Consider the following 21,117-nt stretch of genomic DNA (forward strand, 5'->3'; position numbering starts at 1 on the left):
AATGACCTTTGGTTAGGATCTTGAGGTGATTAGGATGACTTTGTAGTGTTTGGCGTTACATTGTTTTGTTTGTTTTTGTAAATGTTAACGGAGGTCAATAGTCTATCAAGACAACCTCCGTTGGTTGTTTCATCTGTTTTGCTGAGTCTAGAATATCAATTTTGATGGGGTATCATTAATTTTTATAACTACTTATAGTTTCAGATGAGTGTTTGTATAAATTTCTTGTTTTAAGTTTATACAAATAACTAAATTGTGCAAACGTACGCTTGAATTATACAAATTCGTGAATTATATAAACGAGACAACTTAAATTATAAATATGTAAACCATTATTATGAAGCATAATTAAGTTTATTATAATGACTATTTCACTTATCCAGACTATTAAGATATGAACAGGAGTGAGTTACCAAAATATGAGATAATTTTGTCGAATTATCAAAGTAGTTGGTCCACTTCAAATGGGCCATTTAGCCCATTCTTTGATATACACAACCAAAGAAAGAATACAATTTGATGTTCAAAGGAAAAAACCAAGAGCAAGAGAAACCGGTGACTTAGGGGTGAAAGGTGATAAATGTTCTTCTTTTCTCTGCAATTTACTCTAACAAAACTTTCTCTGCAGGTGTTATCTTCAATTCGTTATCATTTTGATGCATCTAAGTTAATCTTAGAGTTGATGAAAGTCTAATTGATGAATGTCTGCTTGTTGTTTGACGAAATGCCTCATTGAATACCAACTTCTTCTTTTTTAATTTATAGTAGGATTTTTCTATTTAGGTGTGATGAAGAACACTTATAAAATAATGCGTCCTAATTCTTGGAAACCCACTTTAGAGATGTGTTTCTGCTGTAAATATGGATGGAGAACAATGGGTAGGCTTTAGCTGGGCAGCCAATGAGTATTGGGTTGCCCATAAAGATTCTACTAACATTGAAGTTCTCATTACTTACTGATAAAAAAACGTGTTTGTTTGATAGAAAATTACGAAATCAAACTTTTAAGCTCAAATACTTTTAGCTGTATGAATCCTCTTTATGTATTTTGCTTTGTTCTCACAATCCAACATGTTGTTTTGGGTTTGTTTCTTGAAATTTGTGGATGGAAACATACTCTAATCTTTAATAAGTAGGAGGGTGTATTTGGGATGGATGGAGTATTTTCTATTGGTGTGTTGTATTCTGGAACCCAAAATATCTATTTTGTGGGATTGTAGTAGAACTAATGAACTAATATTGTGTCTTATTGATCAAAGGTCTCCTTTTTTTATGGGAATATGCTGAAACTAGTTTCTGAAATGTTGTGCGCTAGAGGAGGTCAGAAGTTGAGGCCTTATCTATGTGCGCAAGTTAGTGGTTTTCATACTCTAAAGGTAAAATGGTTTGACTTGATGCTACTAGTTCATGCAGCCTTTCAATTTTCATATGTGTGTGCATACATAACTTTGGCAGGAGTGACTGAATGTTCTTGCTTCTGCCTTGTTGACTTGAATGTTTCTCCAATAAGACATGGCTAGTTATATCTAAGCTCCACTTGTTAATTCTGAGGTTTCTTGTTTGTTTTATCCAGTGTTGTGTTTGTATATCTTTCAAACAAAGACTGTCTTTACGTAAAATAAATGCAGAAGAGTGCTTATTAACTTTCATACAAATTACTCTTGGGTAAGATGACTGATGAATGTCTCAAATTACTGGGAATCAGTATGTCTTCTTGTTTCCATACAAAGATTGTTGGAATGAACTCTATTGTTTCAGAATGTCAGTTTCATATTGAGATAAAGGCTCAAGTGAGTCAAGAGTTGAATTTTCTCTAGAGAGTCTAGACTCCTAATAATTCTACATTCACAGACATTGTTTCTCCTTCCATCCAAATTTGACTATCTAGTTCTGCCAGTCTCATATAACTAGAGCCTTAATAATTGGAATAGTTTTAGAGTTCTAATATTGAAGTTATGTACAGACATGTTTGAGAAATTGTTGGACCATGTAAAAGTGGAGTAATTGTTGTGCAGATCTCACATCAAGGCAAAAGAGGTATGACTGAGCAGTATTTATATCTTTCATTAAGGCATGTTTAAATGAAAATTGTTCTAAATAGTGTCAAGTAACTGGGAAGGTACTCTGTGATGATAGAACCATGTAACTATGAAAAGGTGAAGCTGCAAATGGTAGGTTCTGGAGAATGTAGGTCATTTCTAAATTGTAAAGAGTATTTTCTTATTCTTAGTTGCAATGCATTTTATAATGCGGTGGAATAATCATACCTTGGACATAAAGCATTTTGAAGCAACCATCATTTTGTTGAAATCAACTCTTTATTGATGGTTACACTTAGTTGAGAAATCAGTTGGTTCTCCTTTGTTCTGAGAATGCTTATATATAAAAATGCTTGTATTATGTATATATGTGATTGCTTAATTGTATATTATGTATATGTGCATTTTTTATGTTATCTGTATGTGATATTGTACAAGGTTGCAATGAATTGATGTAAAGGCATGATGAATGGATGGATTTGGGCTTTAGAGAAACTGACTTTAATAAGAAGTGCGGACCTTATGTCTCTTTAGTGTCATGCTGTTATCTTTTCACCTTTGCTTCTGTATAATTAATGAAACAGACATCCGCTGCAGCTTCAAGAAAAAGATAGGTTTGGACTGTGTTGAGGAAAGAGATTGTAGAATCGGAGTACAAATCCTTTGTAAGCTTTTAGATTGGATATTTCACAAAACTTAAAACAAAAAAGTTATTAAGTCCCTCGTTCGTTTTTGGCTCAGTATTAGCTCCGAGCTCGAAGTGATTCCTGTCCTTCACTTAAAATAAGGAATGACTATTTGGTCCGGAAAAAGAATGATAAGGAATGACTTGTGAGATAGAGAGAGAAGTGAAACATTGTTGACTCCATATAGCACTTGATGTCAGCCCTGCTTACATGTTTTTATACTCGTGATTTCATTGCCACGGTTGTGCGATTGTGCTTATATTAAAAATGTGGTCTTCCTCCTCCTTTGTTTGAATGTATGGGCTTATTGTTATACCAAACACTGTTCCCCTTTGTTTCGTGTATTCTTGAGAAATATGAGGGATGCAAAAGGGAGAAAAGATTAGCACTCAAGTATCACAGTTTGGTGCTTCGTGTGTTAGCACATGATGTGTATGTACATTGTAAAGTGATTGCTTTTGATTTTGTCTTTCTAGCACTGTTGTTCTGATAAAACGTTTAATTCATCAGCTAGTGTTAAAAAATATACAAGTTCCAGTTCATCTCTGATATTATGTGGTTCCACACATATGATTACTTGCATTTATGTTTTCTAGGAATTGCACTTGACATATGTGTGATGAACAATCAAACTTAATGTGCACTTGGATTTATAGCTTATTATAGAGATGGACCTATATATTTTTGAAATAGTATCCCCTGAATAAGTTTGTTGCTTCGTTTGGCAGCCTGCTTTAGCACCTAGAAGCTTTTTCGGGTTGGAAGATTTTGTTGATGATGACAATAGTCGTCCTTATACTTACCAGAAGGGGTAAAAATCGAAGAACCCAAACAAGCATTTGTCTTTTAAGCAACGGACTGTAGCTTATATAGAACCGTACTTGATGTTTTAATATCAAAGCGCTTTGTTTCAGCCTCAATCACCCATAGAGTTACATGCAAACAGGTTGTAGTAGCTGGTACAAACTCCAAATATATCAAGGCAGTTCTCAAATCACGAAGTAATTTTCCTGCATGCTTGTCTGTTGGACAGATCTTGTCCGATAGGGCAAGAGAGGCTGATGTATACACTGCTTCTTATACACGTAGAGATAGGACAAATTCGAAGGGAAAATTAGAGCAGTTGTTCAGTCCCTTATTGATAATGGTATCGACACAAAGTTTATCTTGACTGAAAAAAGGTACTATGTCTACCCATTGTATCCAAGCATATTAAATCATCTTAAAGTAATGAACCCTTATTGCAATCTACTTAGTATTTCTTATAATCTGAGATTTTCATTAGCCCCTCTTTGTGGAGAAGGCTGGCTTACTCACTTTTTCCTTATTGATTGATCGGCCTATGCCATCGTTACTAGAGAAGACCAAGCAGTCGTGAAGCCTTGACCTGGATTGGATATATGTATGCCCTAACATAGAGTTGAGGAACCTATAATACAGGCTTTGGATGCTCCAACCTTGCTGTGTATACCTGGATAGTATTCATTATAAGTTTTCATCTTTTGTTACGCTGTCATCATCAGAAGTTCCAAGGACTAACACAGCTAGGGAGCAACATTAGTGGCTTTCTAGTGCATCCCCCATCTACGTAACTACCAATACAACTGTACAACTTGTTCTACGATTGTTGAACTCGTTTTGGTGGGAAGTTGTAACACCCCGTAGCCAAAAAAGATCAAAAATTAGTTTTTTAGAAAAATCTGCAGGTGCTACCAACAGTGGCATCGATGGACCGTAGCCTGAACCACGGTCCGTCCTGCACAACCGTCGATGGGATCAGAAACTCCCAAGAATTTCAGCCTAGAAAAATTGGTTAAGTTTTGGACGACGGACGGACTTACGGTCCGTAGGTCAAATGACGGTCCGTAATCCATGACTGTCCATCAAGACTCCCTTCAACAACTCTCTTACAAGAGCTATGGATGACCAGCAAGGTTCGTAGGTGGACCTATGGTCCGTAGGTCTGACCGTAGGTGGAAAATTTGCTGCCAGTTAAGGGGAAATGCAGTTAGGTCAACTTAAAATGATCATAACTCTTAGCACAAAATGAATTTGGTCTTCCACGACCTACGCACAGATAGATAATTGAATTATCTTTTCATAGCCACCAACCGTTTAAAATCAGACCTCCGAGTAAAAAGTTATGCCCATTTAAGTAAAAACTGTCGAACAGACCCTCACGACGGACCCAACGACGGGGCGTCGGGCGCACGACGGACCGTCAGTCCTGGCAGTCGTAAGGCCCGACAGCAACCTTCCCAGGGGTCTTTTTGACCTTTTCCACTCCGTTTAAACCATAAGTTACGTCGTTTTGACCCTAAATTATCAGATATTAGTCAATTTAAGCCTAGAAACATAATTAAAACATATCCAAGTCAAATCATTAAATCAAAACATAGAAAATTAGAAGCAAGAAAGGAGAAAAAAGCTCAAGAACCCTAGTTCAAGAACGCCACAAGCTCCATCAGTTTCAGCCCCAAAAATTAAGTATTTTTCCGTGGATTTCATCACCAAATATGTGGGATTTCACTAGTGGGTTCCTTTCACCCATTGGGTCCTTAGTTTCAATCAGTTCTTGATTCTCTTATCATGATTAAGCCTAGGGTTTCTAGAACTTTGATATAACTTCATGAATTTATTAAATATATGTTCCAAATCAGATTATCATGTTATTACTCATATTATCTCATAAATTTCAGAACCCTAGCTTTGTATTTCTTTAGTTCTTGAATTACACATGCTAGGTCATATATTTCAGACACTTCAGATATACATGCCTCAATTATAAATGCATAATTACCAGATTAATTGTTATATTCTCAATTTGCATGTTCAATTTCGAGCTATCCAGTATTTACAGAAATAATCAGTTAATTTACAGAATTCATTGGGAGTAGCATAATACCGAGTTGGACTAGGGTTTAGCGTACCCAATAGTCCTAGAACTACTAGTCGAGTAGGTTGTAAGTCCCCTCTGTGGGCAATCATTTTAGTAATCACGCCAGCATGCCTTTATACCTTTGGCAGGGTATATTGGGTCCTCTCGATGGGGAGTATACATCGGACTCCACATTTAGCTCATGTGGTTTTATTATCGGTTATTTTTAGCTCCCACAGTTTAGTCAGATTCTCTGAATTGACCATTTATCAGTATATTCAGTATTCAGTTTCAACATGTTATAAATTGGTCATTGCATCCAGTTAGCTCAGAAATCTGCACATCACGTTCAGATTATTATATTTGTTTTTGTGCTTGTTCAGTTATGTTTTATTTCAGCTTTACTTTATCCTGCATGCTCAGTACCTTTCAAGTACTGACGCATACGTGCGCTACATTTTCTCGTGATGTAGGTTCAGGTTCTCAGCATCCAGATCACGCATAGATCGATTTCCCGATCTCCAGTTCAGCAGATTCAGTGGTTAGTCCTCATTCTCCGAGGACAACAGTCATGAGTTTCATTTCAGTCTTTAGTCATTTAGTTTCAGTTTTTGCTAGATTTAACTAGGGCTTGTCCCAACATTTCTAGTCTAGTTTAGAGGTTATTTTCAAACATAGTTAGATTCAGCTTAGTATTGAGTTAATATTTTTTTTGTATTAAACTCATTGTTTTCAAATATCTCAGTTATAGAATATGGGTATTCCCCATCTTTTCATTTTTAAGTATGATTTAGCTTCCGCAACAGTTTATTATTTTTAGTATGCTCATGATCATGCCAGCATGGGTTAGCTTGGGATCACTTGTGGTCCTAGGTTCTGTGCCCGCGTCTCGGGGGTAGCTCGGGGCGTGACAAATGTAGTGTAGGTTTACACATTTTTGTTATTTTTACTGACAAAATGTTACCTTAGGTTATAAATATCATGTAAGGTTGTGAGGAAGAGTGGAGTGTCACTGACTCGAGCTTATAATCAAAATGAGCCCATTATTTCAGTTCTGTACTCTATTTACCCCTTTTTGTATATAATATGAAATACTTTGTATGACAATGTAAAAGTGTGTATAAACACTATTGAATATATGTATGTGATGTAGTATGTTATGTTACACTATATTCATAACATTTCCTATCAAACGCAAGCTGTTGAGATGGCTCAATTGGAATATAATGAACCCGATGGCCTAAAATCTCAAAACAAAAACCACGGGAAGCCAAACCTAAACTCTGTCCAACATGGGCATCACAACCTGCCTCAAAGCCATATATAACTTGAGCTATTACTGCCATGAGTTTAATAAGTTGAGAGTGATGATGACTTCTACTGAGAAGTGTCCACTTCGGGGCAAGAGGCTATCACTACTATACTAATGTAGGTATAAAAACACGCTAGCTCCCTGGTCCTCGAATGATCAACTTCTAGGAGAAACAGATGTTACCAAATGCTCGATTAAAAGATAAGGTAAAACTAATCTTCTAAAAAATCCCCCCGTCAAATCCTTCTCAATAGGAAACAATGTGGGAGAATCTGGATTGAGAATCATTTGGTGTACCTGAGCCTCAAATCTTATCGTAGCCTGGCTAACAGAATATGTGGTTGCTCTGAACATCCTCAAAGGTCTACCCTTAGCGAAGGATCACAATCAAGAGTTTGCATAAGTAATATGGGTTGACATCTCATCTGCATCCATCGAATACTTCAAGGTATCCATCTAAGAAAGAGTATTGAAATAATGTTTTAGAGGCTGATCGAAGTAAATGCATACAATAAGCACTTCAAAATGGGATTTCCTACCCTATAGCCTCCCAAATATAGAATATAGAAGTCTCTGGTGAACTTTGATTCTGATACCAATTTATCATCACCTAAAATCTCATATCATGATGGCATATATCAATATGGTAAGGTGAACTCATAGTCCAGAACCAAAGTAACGAGATACCACATTGAACAGAAGAATGTAGAAGATGGATAACAAACATAGAAAGCAAAAAACCAAGAGAGAGAAAAAATATACGTTTTACACCCCAAGATCTGGTATCAATTAGTAGTCAAGCTACTAATTACATCAAGAGTTCAAAGTAAATTAAAAAATATATATAACAAAAAAAACATCTCATACTATACAAAATAAAAACCATTCTGGTTAAAATAGAGAGAGAATGGAAACTTTGAACATCAAGAGATCACCTTAAGTCTCTGAGCCAAAGTTGTTGGTTATGAGGAACATGTCAAAGACGAGAATTCATACTATGATTTGTGGGGTGCATAAGTGTAGTAAGAGTACTAGGGAAATGGTACTCAAAAGTCATACTCTAAATGAGCTCCAAGGATTATAAAAAGTATGAAAGGCAAGGAAAGTGTATATGTTACAAGCAACTACAAACTAGGTAATGCACAATATAAGCAAGTAGAGATAAGAGAACGGGACAAAGGAAATAGGTAGTGAAGGCAAAGGAAAATACTTGGAGGAACTATGCCAATAACCTAATCCCAACAAGATCCCACTACGAAATTAACTTATCAAAGATATAGTACCAACGTCCGTCGTGAAACATAATAACCGTCAACAGACCGATCCAATCAAACTTAGTCTAAAATTATTCACACAATAGAAATTTAGGACACTTTTGTCATACACCGAGCCTACAACCTGAACGTGATTGACACTCAAGAACTCTTGTTGTTGCCGAAGCGAACCCTTGTCCTGACAAACTATTAGAGAAGGACTAAATCAAACATACATAAGCATTAAAATTGAAATTGTTTGAAAAAAGTTAAATAAATCTCAAAGATATCTGAAAATGCTGAATATTAAATATAAAGTTTTAACGAAAACATTTGAAACTGGATACTGAAAGATTGACTAAGACTATTTATCTATTTAGCCTCTACTGTATAAAGATAGATGTCGCGACAAAATTCACAACACCTCAAAATGTCACTACTAACAAATCATAATACTAGAGTCCTCTGAAAGTAAGGAGGCCTTACTCAAAGCCAATAAGCGGATGATGTGATCACGATAGATGTCAAAGACATGAAAAACTGGCATGTGTAAATAAAGGAGCGTGGAATATATTGGCACATGTAAATGAAAGCGTGTGAAAATATGGACGCGTGTAAAAAAATATTATATTGTTTAAATTATAAATATTGGATGGCTCGATGTTGACATTCTTTGATATCTTTGACCGACATTATTTAAATTAATATTTCTTGATCACTGATATTTTTGACGGGCATCATTTAAATTAACATTCCTTAATCTTTGATATCTTTGACGGTCAATATATAAATTAATCTTTGATATATTTGACAAACATTATTTAAATTAACATTCCTTAATCTTTGATATCTTTGACCGACATTATTTACATTAATCTTTGATATATTTGACTGGCATATTTAACTTAATCTTTGATATCTTTGACCGCTATTATTTAAATTAACATTCCTCAATTTTTTATATCTTTGACCGATATCATTTAAATTAATATTCCTTATAAGTAATATGATATGCTATCCATTGACACTCTTTCACTGTCCTAGAATCTATATAATAGTCCTTTTACTCACTCTTTCTTCTTCATTGAACACTCAAAAATAGACCTTTGTCTCACTCTTCTTATAACTTTGAAGTTTTTGCATCAGAAAGATATGGGGAGCTACGACACGAGGCTCGTCACCATAAAGTGCAAGCGGGCACAATTTTTGTTCTTTGATGCCCTAGTCCTACCTAGAGGAGGTCGTCATTTGTTTATTTAGATTATATCTTTGCAAGGCTAGCTACTGTATATGATGATGAGATCATGAATGCACCTAGTAAAATGTGATGATCTCATCGCTTTTACAGTAGCTAGCCTTGCAAATGTTGATCTCTATGAGCAAGCGATGACCTTTTCTCAGCTAACCATGGGACATCAAGAGACAAAAATTTTGGCCCCTTTCACTTCATAATGACCGAGTCCATATCGCAGTCTTCCTCATGCAAAAATCTTTAAGATTTTAGTATTACCCAAAATCAAGTATTAGTTCAAATCAAAATTTGAGCACAGAACTCCATCTTGATTTCTTCAATTGCTAAAAGTTTTAACATAAGTAATTTATTTGTCTCTTCTTAAACCTCTTCCAAATCAAGAAATTATTTCTTCTGTATCGTTTTCCACACATATCCCGGGATGGGATATAAGAAAGTGTGTATCTTAATGCTTAATTATTTTACATTAGATCATGCAATATCGAGAAGACATTATATCAAGAAAATAAATTGTGACCATCCAATACCACAAGTATTAGAAGGTAAAATTGATCTAAAAAATTGTATTTTTCAATCATTCAATATTGCTTCTTAAGATATGTGACAATTTCAAATTTCTACATTTAAGTTCAAAAAAATTGCAATGACTTAAGTTATTTCTATTATTGGATATTAGTTAAGAATCATTATAAAACTAAATGAAGTCAATTATGATCGCACAAAGCGCAAAATTACCTAGTTAATTCCATATAGTAGAAGAGTCTACAAGCACATAGCTCATGACCACGTGTCAACTTCAGCAATGTGCTTGTAGCTAAAGGTGTGGGACCCACTTTATATTTTATTCATTTTAATTTATTTGTCTTACTATACTTTTGATTATGTTATTTATTTGAAAATTATCTTACAATTATCGTAAATCATAATAATTAACAACTTGAAGTATTTGGTTGTATATTTAAAAAGTGTTATTGGTCAAAATAATTAACTACTCAAATATGTTTAAAACATTTTAAAAAAAATTGACCGACTCTCGAAATTCTATCAGTGCCACATAAATTGAGACGGGATGAGTGAAAAATATTATTTAAAAATTACATAAAATGTACTATAAATCACAATAATTAACAACTAAAAATATTTTTAAATTATGCATGTAAATATTTTATTTGTGTCATTTAAATTGAAACACGTGGAGTAAAATTTTGAAACTGATGCTAAAAATTAAAAAATATTATAAATCACAATTATTAATATCTTTAAATATTTTTTATAAAACTAATATTTGATCGTCTCCTCAAAATTTCATCTACATTTCATAAATTAATGTAAAAAAATTTAACATATATTAAATCATTGCTGACTTAGACTCCTATATACATCTAGTATAAAAATAATATGCACGACAAGAGAACCCATGGCGAGTACCATTGTTTGAATGACAATAAACAAAACCCATAAAAATTGTACTACTATATTTTTAATTTATAAATATTTAAAAAGGCAAGTTAATTGGAAAAGTTTCTTCATTTGTAAACATAATAAATATTTAAAAGTAGCCAACATGTAGAAATCTCACTAATTTAAGTGTTAATTACTTAGATTTATGTTAGTTTATAATAGGGGTGTCAAAAATGAACCTAAACATAGGTAACCCGCCCAACCCGTCCAGAATTTTAACGGTTGGGTCAAGATAATTTGAATTGGGTTCAATCTCAACTCATTCAAGCTTTAACCTATTTGAAGAGAATTCTCAATTGAGCCTAATTCAATATCTAATTTCAACCCATTCTAAAAATTTTTATTAAGATATGTTTTTATATTGAAGCAATGAATTATTATCTATTTAACATCTTTTAGGATTTATCTTTCCATTTGTTACTTTTATTCTTGACCGAAAATTTAAATTGTGATTATAAAAGTTAAATATCAATATGTTAAATTATTTAGTTTAGTCGGATCAAATTGGATGGGTCAAGACTCAACCCGTTTTTTATCCCATTTGATCCCAACCCATTTGAGCCCAAAGTAAACTTGGGCGGGTCAAGAACCAACACGATTTCTATTCAACCCATTGTGATATTTTCAATTTCAATCCAACCTGCTCATTTGACACTCCTAGTTTATAATATTATGAATCTTAAAAGATTTTAGACTTTGAATACATGTATACGGTGTGTCTAGATATTTCCACATACATATATATTCAATTCATAGGGTCAAAATTAAGTATAATTTGTTCAAGATGCAATTCATCCAAGTGAATCCACATGTTTTTGACTCTCTTGCTCGCCTCTCTCCATGAATTTGATACAACAAATATATGTATGTTGTGTAATTCACATATATATAGAATTTTTTCTCTATAATAATCCTCTTGGTCTTTTGTGTGCTTTTGTGTGATTGTTAAAAAACATTTCCCCTTCTATTAGCTTTTGTGTTGTACTTGTGGTGATTTGGGATAGATACATGTGTGTCCAGAGTGAGTTGTGAGTTTTCCTCTTCTTGTAGGTTTTAAGTGAAAGAGTTAAATTTGGTTAACATTTGGAGAATTTAACGTAGTATGAGATTTCTGTCAATTCCATTGGCTCCAAAAGCTCTATTTCGGGCTAGTGGCATGGTTGGTTTGGGTCTCGAGGCCTTTGACGTGAGTTTGAGTCCTTGGGAGAGAAATTTTTGATAGTTTGACTAATGTTTGACTTTGATCAACATTGTTGGTAAATATGTTCGAATGATAATTTTGTTAACACATTTATCTTCTAACAGTCGATTTTGGTCTAGGATGACCTTTGGTTAGGATCTTGAGGTGATTAGGATGACTTTGTAGTGTTTGGCGTTACATTGTTTTGTTTGTTTTTATAAATGTCAACTAAGGTCAATAGTCTATCAAGACAACCTCTGATGGTTGTTTCATCTGTTCTGCTGAGTCTAGAATATCAATTTTGGTGGGATAACATTAATTTTTATAATAGGTTAAAGTTTAGATGTTTGTATTTGTATAAATTTGATATTTCTAGTTTATATAAATAACTTAATTATACAAACGTACTCACGAATAATGCAAACTCGCAAATTATACAATCGATACAAGTTGAACGATAAATATGTAAATCATTTCTGTTAAGCATAATTAAGTTTATTATAATAATTATTTGAACTTACCCAACTAATTAAAATATGAACAGATTGAACGAGTTATCAAAATATGAGATAATTTTCTCGGATTACCAAAGTAGTTGGTCCACTTCAAATGGGCCATTTAGCCCATTCTTAAATATACACAACCAAAGTAAGAAGACAATTTGATGTTCAAAGGAAAAAAACAAGAGCAAGAGAAACCGGCGACTTAGGGGTGAAAGGTGATAAATGTTCTTCTTTTCTCTGCAATTTACTCTAACAAAACTTTCTCTGCAGGTGTTATCTTCAATTCTTTATCATTTTGATGTATCTAAGTTAGTCCTAGAGTTGACGAAAGACTTAATTGATGAATGTCTGCTTGTTGTTTGACGAAATGCCTTATTGAATACCAACTTCTTCTTTTTTAATTTATAGTAGGTTTTTTCTATTTAGGTGTGATGAAGAACACTAATAAAATAATGGGTCATGAATTTTCTTGATAGAAATGTGCCCTAATTCTTGGAAACCCACTGTTTCTGCTGTAAATATGGCTGGAGAACAATTGGTAGGCTTTAGCTGGTCAGCCAATGAGTATTGGATTGCCCATAAAGATTCTACTAACATTGAAGTTCTCATTACTTACTGATAAAAAAACGAGTTTGTTTGATAGGAAATTACGAAATCAAAATTTTAAGCTCAAATACTTTTAGCTGTATGAATCCTCTTTATGTATTTTTCTTTGTTCTCACAACCCAACATGTTGATTTGGGTTTGTTTCTTGAAATTTGTGGATGGAAACATACTCTAATCTTTAATAAGTAGGAGGGTGTACTTGGGATGGATGGAGTATTTTCTATTGGTGTGTTGTATTCTGGAACCCAAATTATCTATTTTGTGGGATTGTAGTAGAACTAATGAACTAATACTGTGTCTTATTGATCAAAGGTCTCCTTTTTTTATGGGAATATGCTGAAACTAGTTTCTGAAATGTTGTGCGCTAGAGGAGGTCAGAAGTTGAGGCCTTATCTATGTACTCAAGTTAGTGGTTTTCATACTTCAAAGGTAAAATGGTTTGACTTGATGCTACTAGTTCATGCAGCCTTTCAATTTTCATATGTGTGTGCATACATAACTTTGGCAGGAGTGACTGAATGTTCTTGCTTCTGCCTTGTTAACTTGAATGGTTCTCCAATAGGACATGGCTAGTTATATCTAAGCTCCACTTGTTAATTATGAGGTTTCTTGTTTGTTTTATCAATTGGTGTGTTTGTCTATCTTTCAAACAAAGACTGTCTTTACGTAAAATAAATGCAGAAGAGTGCTTATTAACTTTCATACAAATGACTCTTGGGTAAGATGACTGATGAATGTCTCAAATTACTGGGAATCAGTATGTCTTCTTGTTTCCATACAAAGATTGTTGGAATGAACTCTATTGTTTCAGAACGTCAGTTTCATATTGAGATGAAGGCTCAAGTGAGTCAAGAGTTAATTTTTCTCTAGAGAGTCTAGACTCCTAATAAATCTACATTCACGGACATTGTTTCTCCTTCCATCCAAGTTTGACTGCCAGTCTCATATAACTAGAGCCTTAATAATTGGAATAGTTTTAGAGTTGTTTGGAGTTATGTACAGACATGTTTGAGAAATTGTTGGACCATGTAAAAGTGGAGTAATTGTTGTGCAGATCTCACATCAAGGCAAAAGCAGTATGACTGAGCAGTATTTATATCTTCCATTAAGACTGTTTAAATGAAAAACTGTTCTAGATAGTGTCAAGTAACTGGCAAGGTACTCTGTGATGATAGAACCATGTAACTATGAAAAGGTGAAGTTGCAAATGGTAGGTTCTGGAGAATGTAGGTCGTTTCTAAATTGTAAAGAATATTTTGTTATTCTTAGTTGCAATGCATTTTATAATCCGGTGGAATAATCATACCTTGGACATAAAGCATTTTGAAGCAACCATCATTTTGTTGAAATCAACTCTTTATTGTTGGTTACACTTAATTGAGGAATCAGTTGGTTCTCCCTTTTTATGAGAATGCTTATATATAAAAATGCTTGTATTATGTATATATGTGATTGCTTAATTGTATATTATGTATATGTGCATTTTTTATGTTAACTGTATGTGATATTGTACAAGGTTGCAGTGAATTGATGTAAAGGCATGATGAATGGATGGATTTGGGCTTTATAGAAACTGGCTTTAATAAGAAGTGCTGACCTTATGTCTCTTTAGTGTCCTGCTGTTATATTTTCACCTTTGCTTCGTATAATTAATGAAGCAGAAATGCGCTGCAGCTTCAAGAAAAAGATAGGTTTGGACTGTGTTGAGGGAAGAGATTGTAGAATCGGAGTACAAATCCTTTTTAAGCTTTTAGATTGGATATATCACAAAACTTAAAACAAAACAAGTTCATTAAAGTTCTGAATCCCTCGTTCATTTTTGGCTCAGTATGAGCTCCGAGCTCGAAGTGATTCCTGTCCTTCACTTAAAATAAGGAATGAGTCTTCTGTCCGGGAAAAGAATGATAAGGAATGACTTGTGAGAAATAGAGAGAAGTGAAACACTGTTGACTCCATATAGCACTTGATGTCAGCCCTGCTTACAGGTTTTTATACTCGTGGTTTCATTGCCACGGTTGTGCGGTTGTGCTTATATTAAAAATGTGGTCTTCCTCCTCCTTTGTTTGAATGTATGGGCTTATTGTTATTACCAAACACTGTTCCCCTTTGTTCCGTGTATTCTTGAGAAATATGAGGAATGGAAAAGGGAGAAAAAATTAGCACTCAAGTATCACAGTGTGGTGCTTCTGTGTGTTAGCACCTGATGTGTATGTACATTGTAAAGTGATTGATTTGCTTTTGTATTTGTAGCACTGCTGTTCTGATAAAATGTTTAATTCATTAGCTAGTGTTGAAAAATATACAAGTTCCACTTCATCTCTGATATTATGTGGTTCCACACATATGATTACTTGCATTTATGTTTTCTAGGCATTGCACTTGACATGTGTGATGAACAATCAAACTTAATGTGCACTTGGATTTATAGCTTATTATAGAGATGGACCTAAATATATTTGAAATAGTATCCCCTGAATAAGTTTGTTGCTTCGTTTGGCAGCCTGCTTTAGCACCTAGAAGCTTTTTCGGGGTGGAAGATTTTGTTGATGATGACAATAGTCGTCCATATACTTACCAGAAGGGGAAAAAATCGAAGAACCCAAACAAGCATGTGTCTTTCAAGCAACGGACTGTAGCTTACATGGAACCGTTTACACTTGATGTTTTCATATCAAAGCGCTTTGTTTCAGCCTCAATCACCCATAGAGTTACATGCAAACAGGTTGCAGTAGCTGGTACAAACTCCAAAGATATCAAGGCAGTTCTCAAATCACGAAGTGATATTCCTGCATGCTTGTCTGTCGGACAGATCTTGTCCGACAGGGCAAGAGAGGCTGATGTATACACTGCTTCTTATACACCTAGAGATAGGGACAAATTCGAAGGGAAAATTAGAGCAGTTGTTCAGTCCCTTATTGATAATGGTATCGACATCAAAGTTTATCTTGACTGAAAAAAGGTACTATGTTTACCCGTTGTATCCAATTATATTAAATCATCTTAAAGTAATGAACCCTTATTGCAGTCTACTTAGTATTTCTTATAATCTGAGATTTTCATAAGCCCCTCTTTGTGGAGAAGGCTGGCTTACTCACTTTTTTCTGATTGATTGATCGGCCTATGCCATCGTTACTAGAGAAGACCAAGCAGTCGTGAAGCCTTGACCTGGATTGGATATATGTATGCCCTAACATAGAGTTGAGGAACCTATAATACAGGCTTTGGATGCTCCAACCTTGCTGTGTATACCTGGATAGTATTCATTATACGTTTCCATCTTTTGTTCCGCTGTCATCATCAGAAGTTCCAAGGACTAACACAGCTAGGAAGCAACATTAGTGGCTTTCCAGTGCATCCCCCATCTACATAACTACCAATACAACTGTACAACTTGTTCTACGATTGTTGAACTCGTTTTGGAGGGATGTAGTGTAGGTGTACACATTTCTGTTATTTTTACTGACAAAATGTTGCCTTAGGTTATAAATATCATGTAAGGTTGTGAGGAAGAGTGGAGTGTCACTACTGACTCGAGCTTATAATCAAAATAATCCCATTATTTCAGTTCTTTACTCTATTTACCCCTTTTTGTATATAATATGAAATACTTTGTATGACAATGTAAAAGTGTGTATAAACACTATTGAATGTGTATGTGATGTTGTGACGATTCCTATTGAACCAAATTTACCCAGAGTTTTATTTATATGCATACAAGTGAATCTTGTATTATGAGTTTATAACAAATTAAATTTGAATTTATATCATAAATATTAAATTAGGTCCATCTATATAAAGTAGGGTTGCGTATCAGTTGGTTCTGTTTGCTTTTGATTCGACTAATCAGTTATCGGGTAGTAAATATGTTAAATCATTATAGAATAGTGGCTTGTCGGATATCGGTTTATTGATTATAGATCGTTGTCGGTTCGATTATCAATTATAGATCGCTGTCGGTTTGGTTATCAATTTAACATTAAGATTTAACGCGGAAAAAAAAACATAGAAGATCACTTAAAAATAAAGTGATAAACCAAATGAATACACCGGCTTGCTAAGAGATCTTGCATGTTTTATAGGGTGCTTTTTATATCTTTCCGTAAGCAGAAGTATGAGTAAAGCTGCTCTTATTCTATTCTTAATTCCACTTCTTATGTCTGTTAACAATAGCCTAACCTCTGGTAACCAATCGATAGATAGGCTAAAAACATATGAGTTGACAAATAGTATATATCTTGCTCAAAAGCAAATATTATCGCATTTTACAATGACCAAGAGTTTGATGCAACATAAATAAAGTTTGTAATTAAACACTAAGTCAAGCACTTTATATATATCGAATGCTATGAATATTAATTATTAAATTACTATCGGGTTATTAGTTAATCCGTTGAGAAAAAACCTCAAATATTAAGAACCGATAACACTAACAAAAACAAAAACAAAATTATTACTGAAACCAATACCTTAATTTTTTTATTCAGGCTATATATTCGATTCAAATTTGAACAACCGTAATATAAAGGTGATTGGTGATGATGGAAGGAATACCAAAGACGTTGAGACTGCAGATGAGGTTGGAATGGAAGATGAAGATATATACAAAGAGTTACCAGCAAGGTTGTGGTTGAGTGTTTAATTAAGTTCATTCTTATTAAAAGCTTCACGTTCGAGTCTTTCTTGATACAGAGTCATCTTTGTTAGAGGTGTTTTATCCTTAATATGAAATTTTTCAATATAAATTTAAATTTAATCGGACTCCAATATCAATATCGGACACAAAAAATACATGCAAGAGTGTCCCATTTGGCCGTTTTGTTGAGTCTTAATTATCAAACACATTTTGTAGTCTCAAGACCTTCACCTCTTTGCGACAGTGATTCCACCAAAATATTGATTGTGTCCGATGAAGATTAATAACTTATCATTTTTTTTATGAAAAGTGTTTAAAGTACCTTTAACTTATCAAAAGTGTCCTTCTTAAATGTCACATGGATGCCACATCGCACGCAACTAGGGTTCCGCTTCCACATAGACTAAACGAAAAAGGATAAAAAATATCCTTAAAATATTTGAAATAGGTCATATTTACCCTTAAACTATATTTCGGCTCAAAACTACCCTTCCCATCAAACTATTTGGTCAAAAGTACCCTTCTTGTTAACAGAAGTTGTTAAATGTCATGTGTATGCCACATTGCATGCCAATAGGGTTCCACTGTCACATCGACTAAATCCTTGAATCCTAATTGCCCCCCCCCCCTTTCTCCATGTAATTATTTTCGAGAAATGATTTAACCCCTTTTCCCTCATTTTGCGGCTATGATTTCACAGTTTTCTTTGTAGTTGGGTTACAAAGTGGATATTCGTGGTTGTAGGTTAGTAAATCTTTTTTATTATTTTATTATGTTTACGATTTCAAAGCATGATAGTTATGATTTCATAACTTTTCCCTCATTTTACGGCTAGGTTTTCATAGCTTTCGTTGGAGTTGAGTTTCAAAGTGGATATTCGCGGTTGTAGGTTAGTGAATCTTTTTTCTTATTTTATTATGTTTACGGTATCAAAGCATGATAGTTAGGATTTCATAACTTTTCCCTCATTTTACGGCTAAGGTTTCACAGCTTTCTTTGGGGTTGAGTTTCAAAGTGGATATTTGTGGTTGTAGGTTAGTAAATGTTTTTTCTTATTTTATTATGTTTACAATTTCAAAGCATGATGGTAGGATTTCACAACTTTTCGCTCATTTTCGCGGCTAGGATTTCATAACTTTTTTCGGGGCTGAGTTTCAAAGTGAATATTCATAGTTGTAAGCATAATAAAATAAGAAAAGAAATTTACTAACCTACAACCATGAATATCCACTTTGAAACCCAGAGACAAAGAAAAGTGTGAAACCCTAGCCTCGAAATGAGGTAGAAGGGGTGAAATCGTTTTCGAAAAATAATGAAATGAGGGAAAAAAATTAAAAGAGTGATTAAGATTTAGGATTTAGTCTATGTGACAGTGTAACCCTATTGGCATGCAATGTGACATCCACGTGACATTTAACAACTTCAGTTAATAAGAAGCGCACTTTTGACCCAATAGTTTGACGAAAAGGATAGCAGGGGTGGCTCAACGCAAATGGAGGCCTAAAGCGAAATTTCAACTAGAGGCCTAAATTCTAAATAAACTTCATATGCATTATTTTTTTAAATACATTTTTAAATGCAAAGTATACTTAATATTTTTTTTATAATTGATTTACTTTATTTCTTTTTCAATTATTTGCTTTAGATAAGATTTTTATCAAATCAACATTGAAAAACATTTGCTTATGTGGACAATTATTATATGAATTGTTAACATAGAATTTGATTCAAGAAGCTGATAATTTTGTACACTCCACATTTTACTATGGTTGTTGTAATGTTTCTAAATCTTAATTTGAAAAAATAGAAAAAAAAATTGCAATTCTTTTTGCTCAACACTTTTCGACTATTGATTCATATTTTTAATAGAGTATTACTCTAACTTATCAAAAATTTAAAGAAGAGAGGGTAAAAGGAGTTAAAAGAATAAAATAATTATTAACATAGAGACTGCGAGAAAATAAAACAATTCTTCTTGATTTCTTCTATTTAAATGGTATTAAGGAGAGTTAAAAAAATACTTTTTAAAAAAGATATATTGTATCATAAATAATCATTTTTTTCTAAAAAAAATTATTGATAAAAAAAAAAATTAAGGCCCCCTAAAATTGGGAGCCTAAGGCCAATGCCTTATTCAAATAGGCATAGAGCCGGCCCTGAAGGATAGGTTTGAGCCTAAATATAGTTTAAGGATATTTTGACCTTTTTCCGATAAATAAATAAAGATTTTTAAAAATTGTGATTTATCAATAATATTTATATAGCTATAAAAGCAAATAATTAGAAGTAAAAAAAGGGGATATTTAACATTTTTTTTCAAGGAGAAGAAGGAACATGAGGACCCCCAATTGGATCTTGATGGATATTCTGTCCATTTAACTGGATAGGAATCTGAAGTTGTTGCCTGTGATTTCAAATGGATTTTTCATTAGACATATCCCAAATTTTGGTTGGGATATCTTCTTTTGAATAAATAAATGTAATTGACAAAACAAAAAGATACGTTTGTTAGCCCTAGGTCTGAGATCTTAAAAGTCATTTAATTTATTTTCTTGATAATATTTATAAATAAAGAGATCAATAGAATAAACGAAAAATAATTTAAAACATCCTTGACGTATTAGAAATGATTCAAAATATCCTTCAGCTTTCACATATATATTGGATCAAATTTGTCCCTTCTTCCACCTATTGTATAAAAATATATCGTTTACTTATTAGAAGTTATTCAAATATTCTTTATTATAAAGCGAAACATATACAATTTAAAAATGTAATCCTAAATTAAAAAACTAACTGCACTTTGTAACTCCATTGACAATCAACATATAACCAACATTTGTGGAATTATCCACCTCAATACAACACAGAACAAAAGAACAAACTGGGAATAGCAAACAAAAATTATTTTGTTCTATGATTTTCACCTTTTTTTCACAAAAATAAATTAAAATAAAATTTATGTACAAGACTTCGAGCAAATGAAGTTCCTTGGAACCATTCCCTCAAGCTCTACTAGTGTATATACATATATATACTTTTACGGTTTCAATTTATATGGTATTATTAATTTGATTATGTATGAAGTTCAATCAAAGAATAATATATTCAGTGTAATCCGCACATAGATAAGATTGAGAGATATGATACAATGTATGTAAACCTTATTTCTACTTTTATAGAAAAATGAGACTATATTTAGAGGATCTTTAATCTAATAAAAGTACTTTTCAAAATTGATTTGAAAACAAAAAGTATACGAATAAAAAGTATTGATGAAAATATTTAAAAGGAAAGAGGATAATAAAACAATA

General features: G+C 33.3%; 1 protein-coding gene, 2 non-coding genes and 1 pseudogene across 5 annotated transcripts; all 4 read left to right on the plus strand.

Annotated features, from left to right (window-relative positions):
* The first annotated feature begins 347 nt into the window (after positions 1–347).
* On the plus strand, positions 348–4,707 carry LOC107016328 (annotated as a pseudogene).
* Positions 836–940, plus strand: LOC114076997. Its single transcript, XR_003578093.1, has one exon. It is a non-coding gene; the product is annotated as a small nucleolar RNA snoR103 (small nucleolar RNA).
* A 7,972-nt stretch (positions 4,708–12,679) lies between the features above and the next one.
* Positions 12,680–16,856, plus strand: LOC107016060. Of its 3 annotated transcripts, none has more exons than XM_015216536.2 (4): positions 12,680–12,779; positions 13,483–13,599; positions 15,671–16,129; positions 16,307–16,856. In XM_015216536.2, the coding sequence occupies exons 2-3, from the start codon at positions 13,504–13,506 to the stop codon at positions 16,121–16,123; spliced, it is 549 nt and encodes a 182-aa protein (XP_015072022.1). In that variant the 5' UTR covers positions 12,680–12,779; positions 13,483–13,503; the 3' UTR covers positions 16,124–16,129; positions 16,307–16,856. The 3 variants fall into 3 exon arrangements, with proteins under 3 accessions (XP_015072022.1, XP_015072023.1, XP_015072021.1); XM_015216537.2 differs by having other exon boundaries at positions 16,312–16,856; XM_015216535.2 differs by having other exon boundaries at positions 15,671–16,851.
* On the plus strand, positions 13,059–13,163 carry LOC114076999. Its single transcript, XR_003578095.1, has one exon. It is a non-coding gene; the product is annotated as a small nucleolar RNA snoR103 (small nucleolar RNA).
* Positions 16,857–21,117: the final 4,261 nt, after the last annotated feature.

Source organism: Solanum pennellii, chromosome 4 (genome assembly GCF_001406875.1).
Source record: "Solanum pennellii chromosome 4, SPENNV200".
Lineage (NCBI taxonomy): Eukaryota > Viridiplantae > Streptophyta > Magnoliopsida > Solanales > Solanaceae > Solanum > Solanum pennellii.

Coding starts and splice junctions, on each gene's coding strand:
- LOC107016060 (XM_015216536.2), top strand. CDS start 13,504: ATGCTGAAACTAGTTTCTGAAATGTTGTGCGCTAGAGGAGGTCAGAAG. Junction 13,600..15,670: donor GTGGTTTTCATACTTCAAAG/GTAAAATGGTTT, acceptor TTCGTTTGGCAG/CCTGCTTTAGCACCTAGAAG.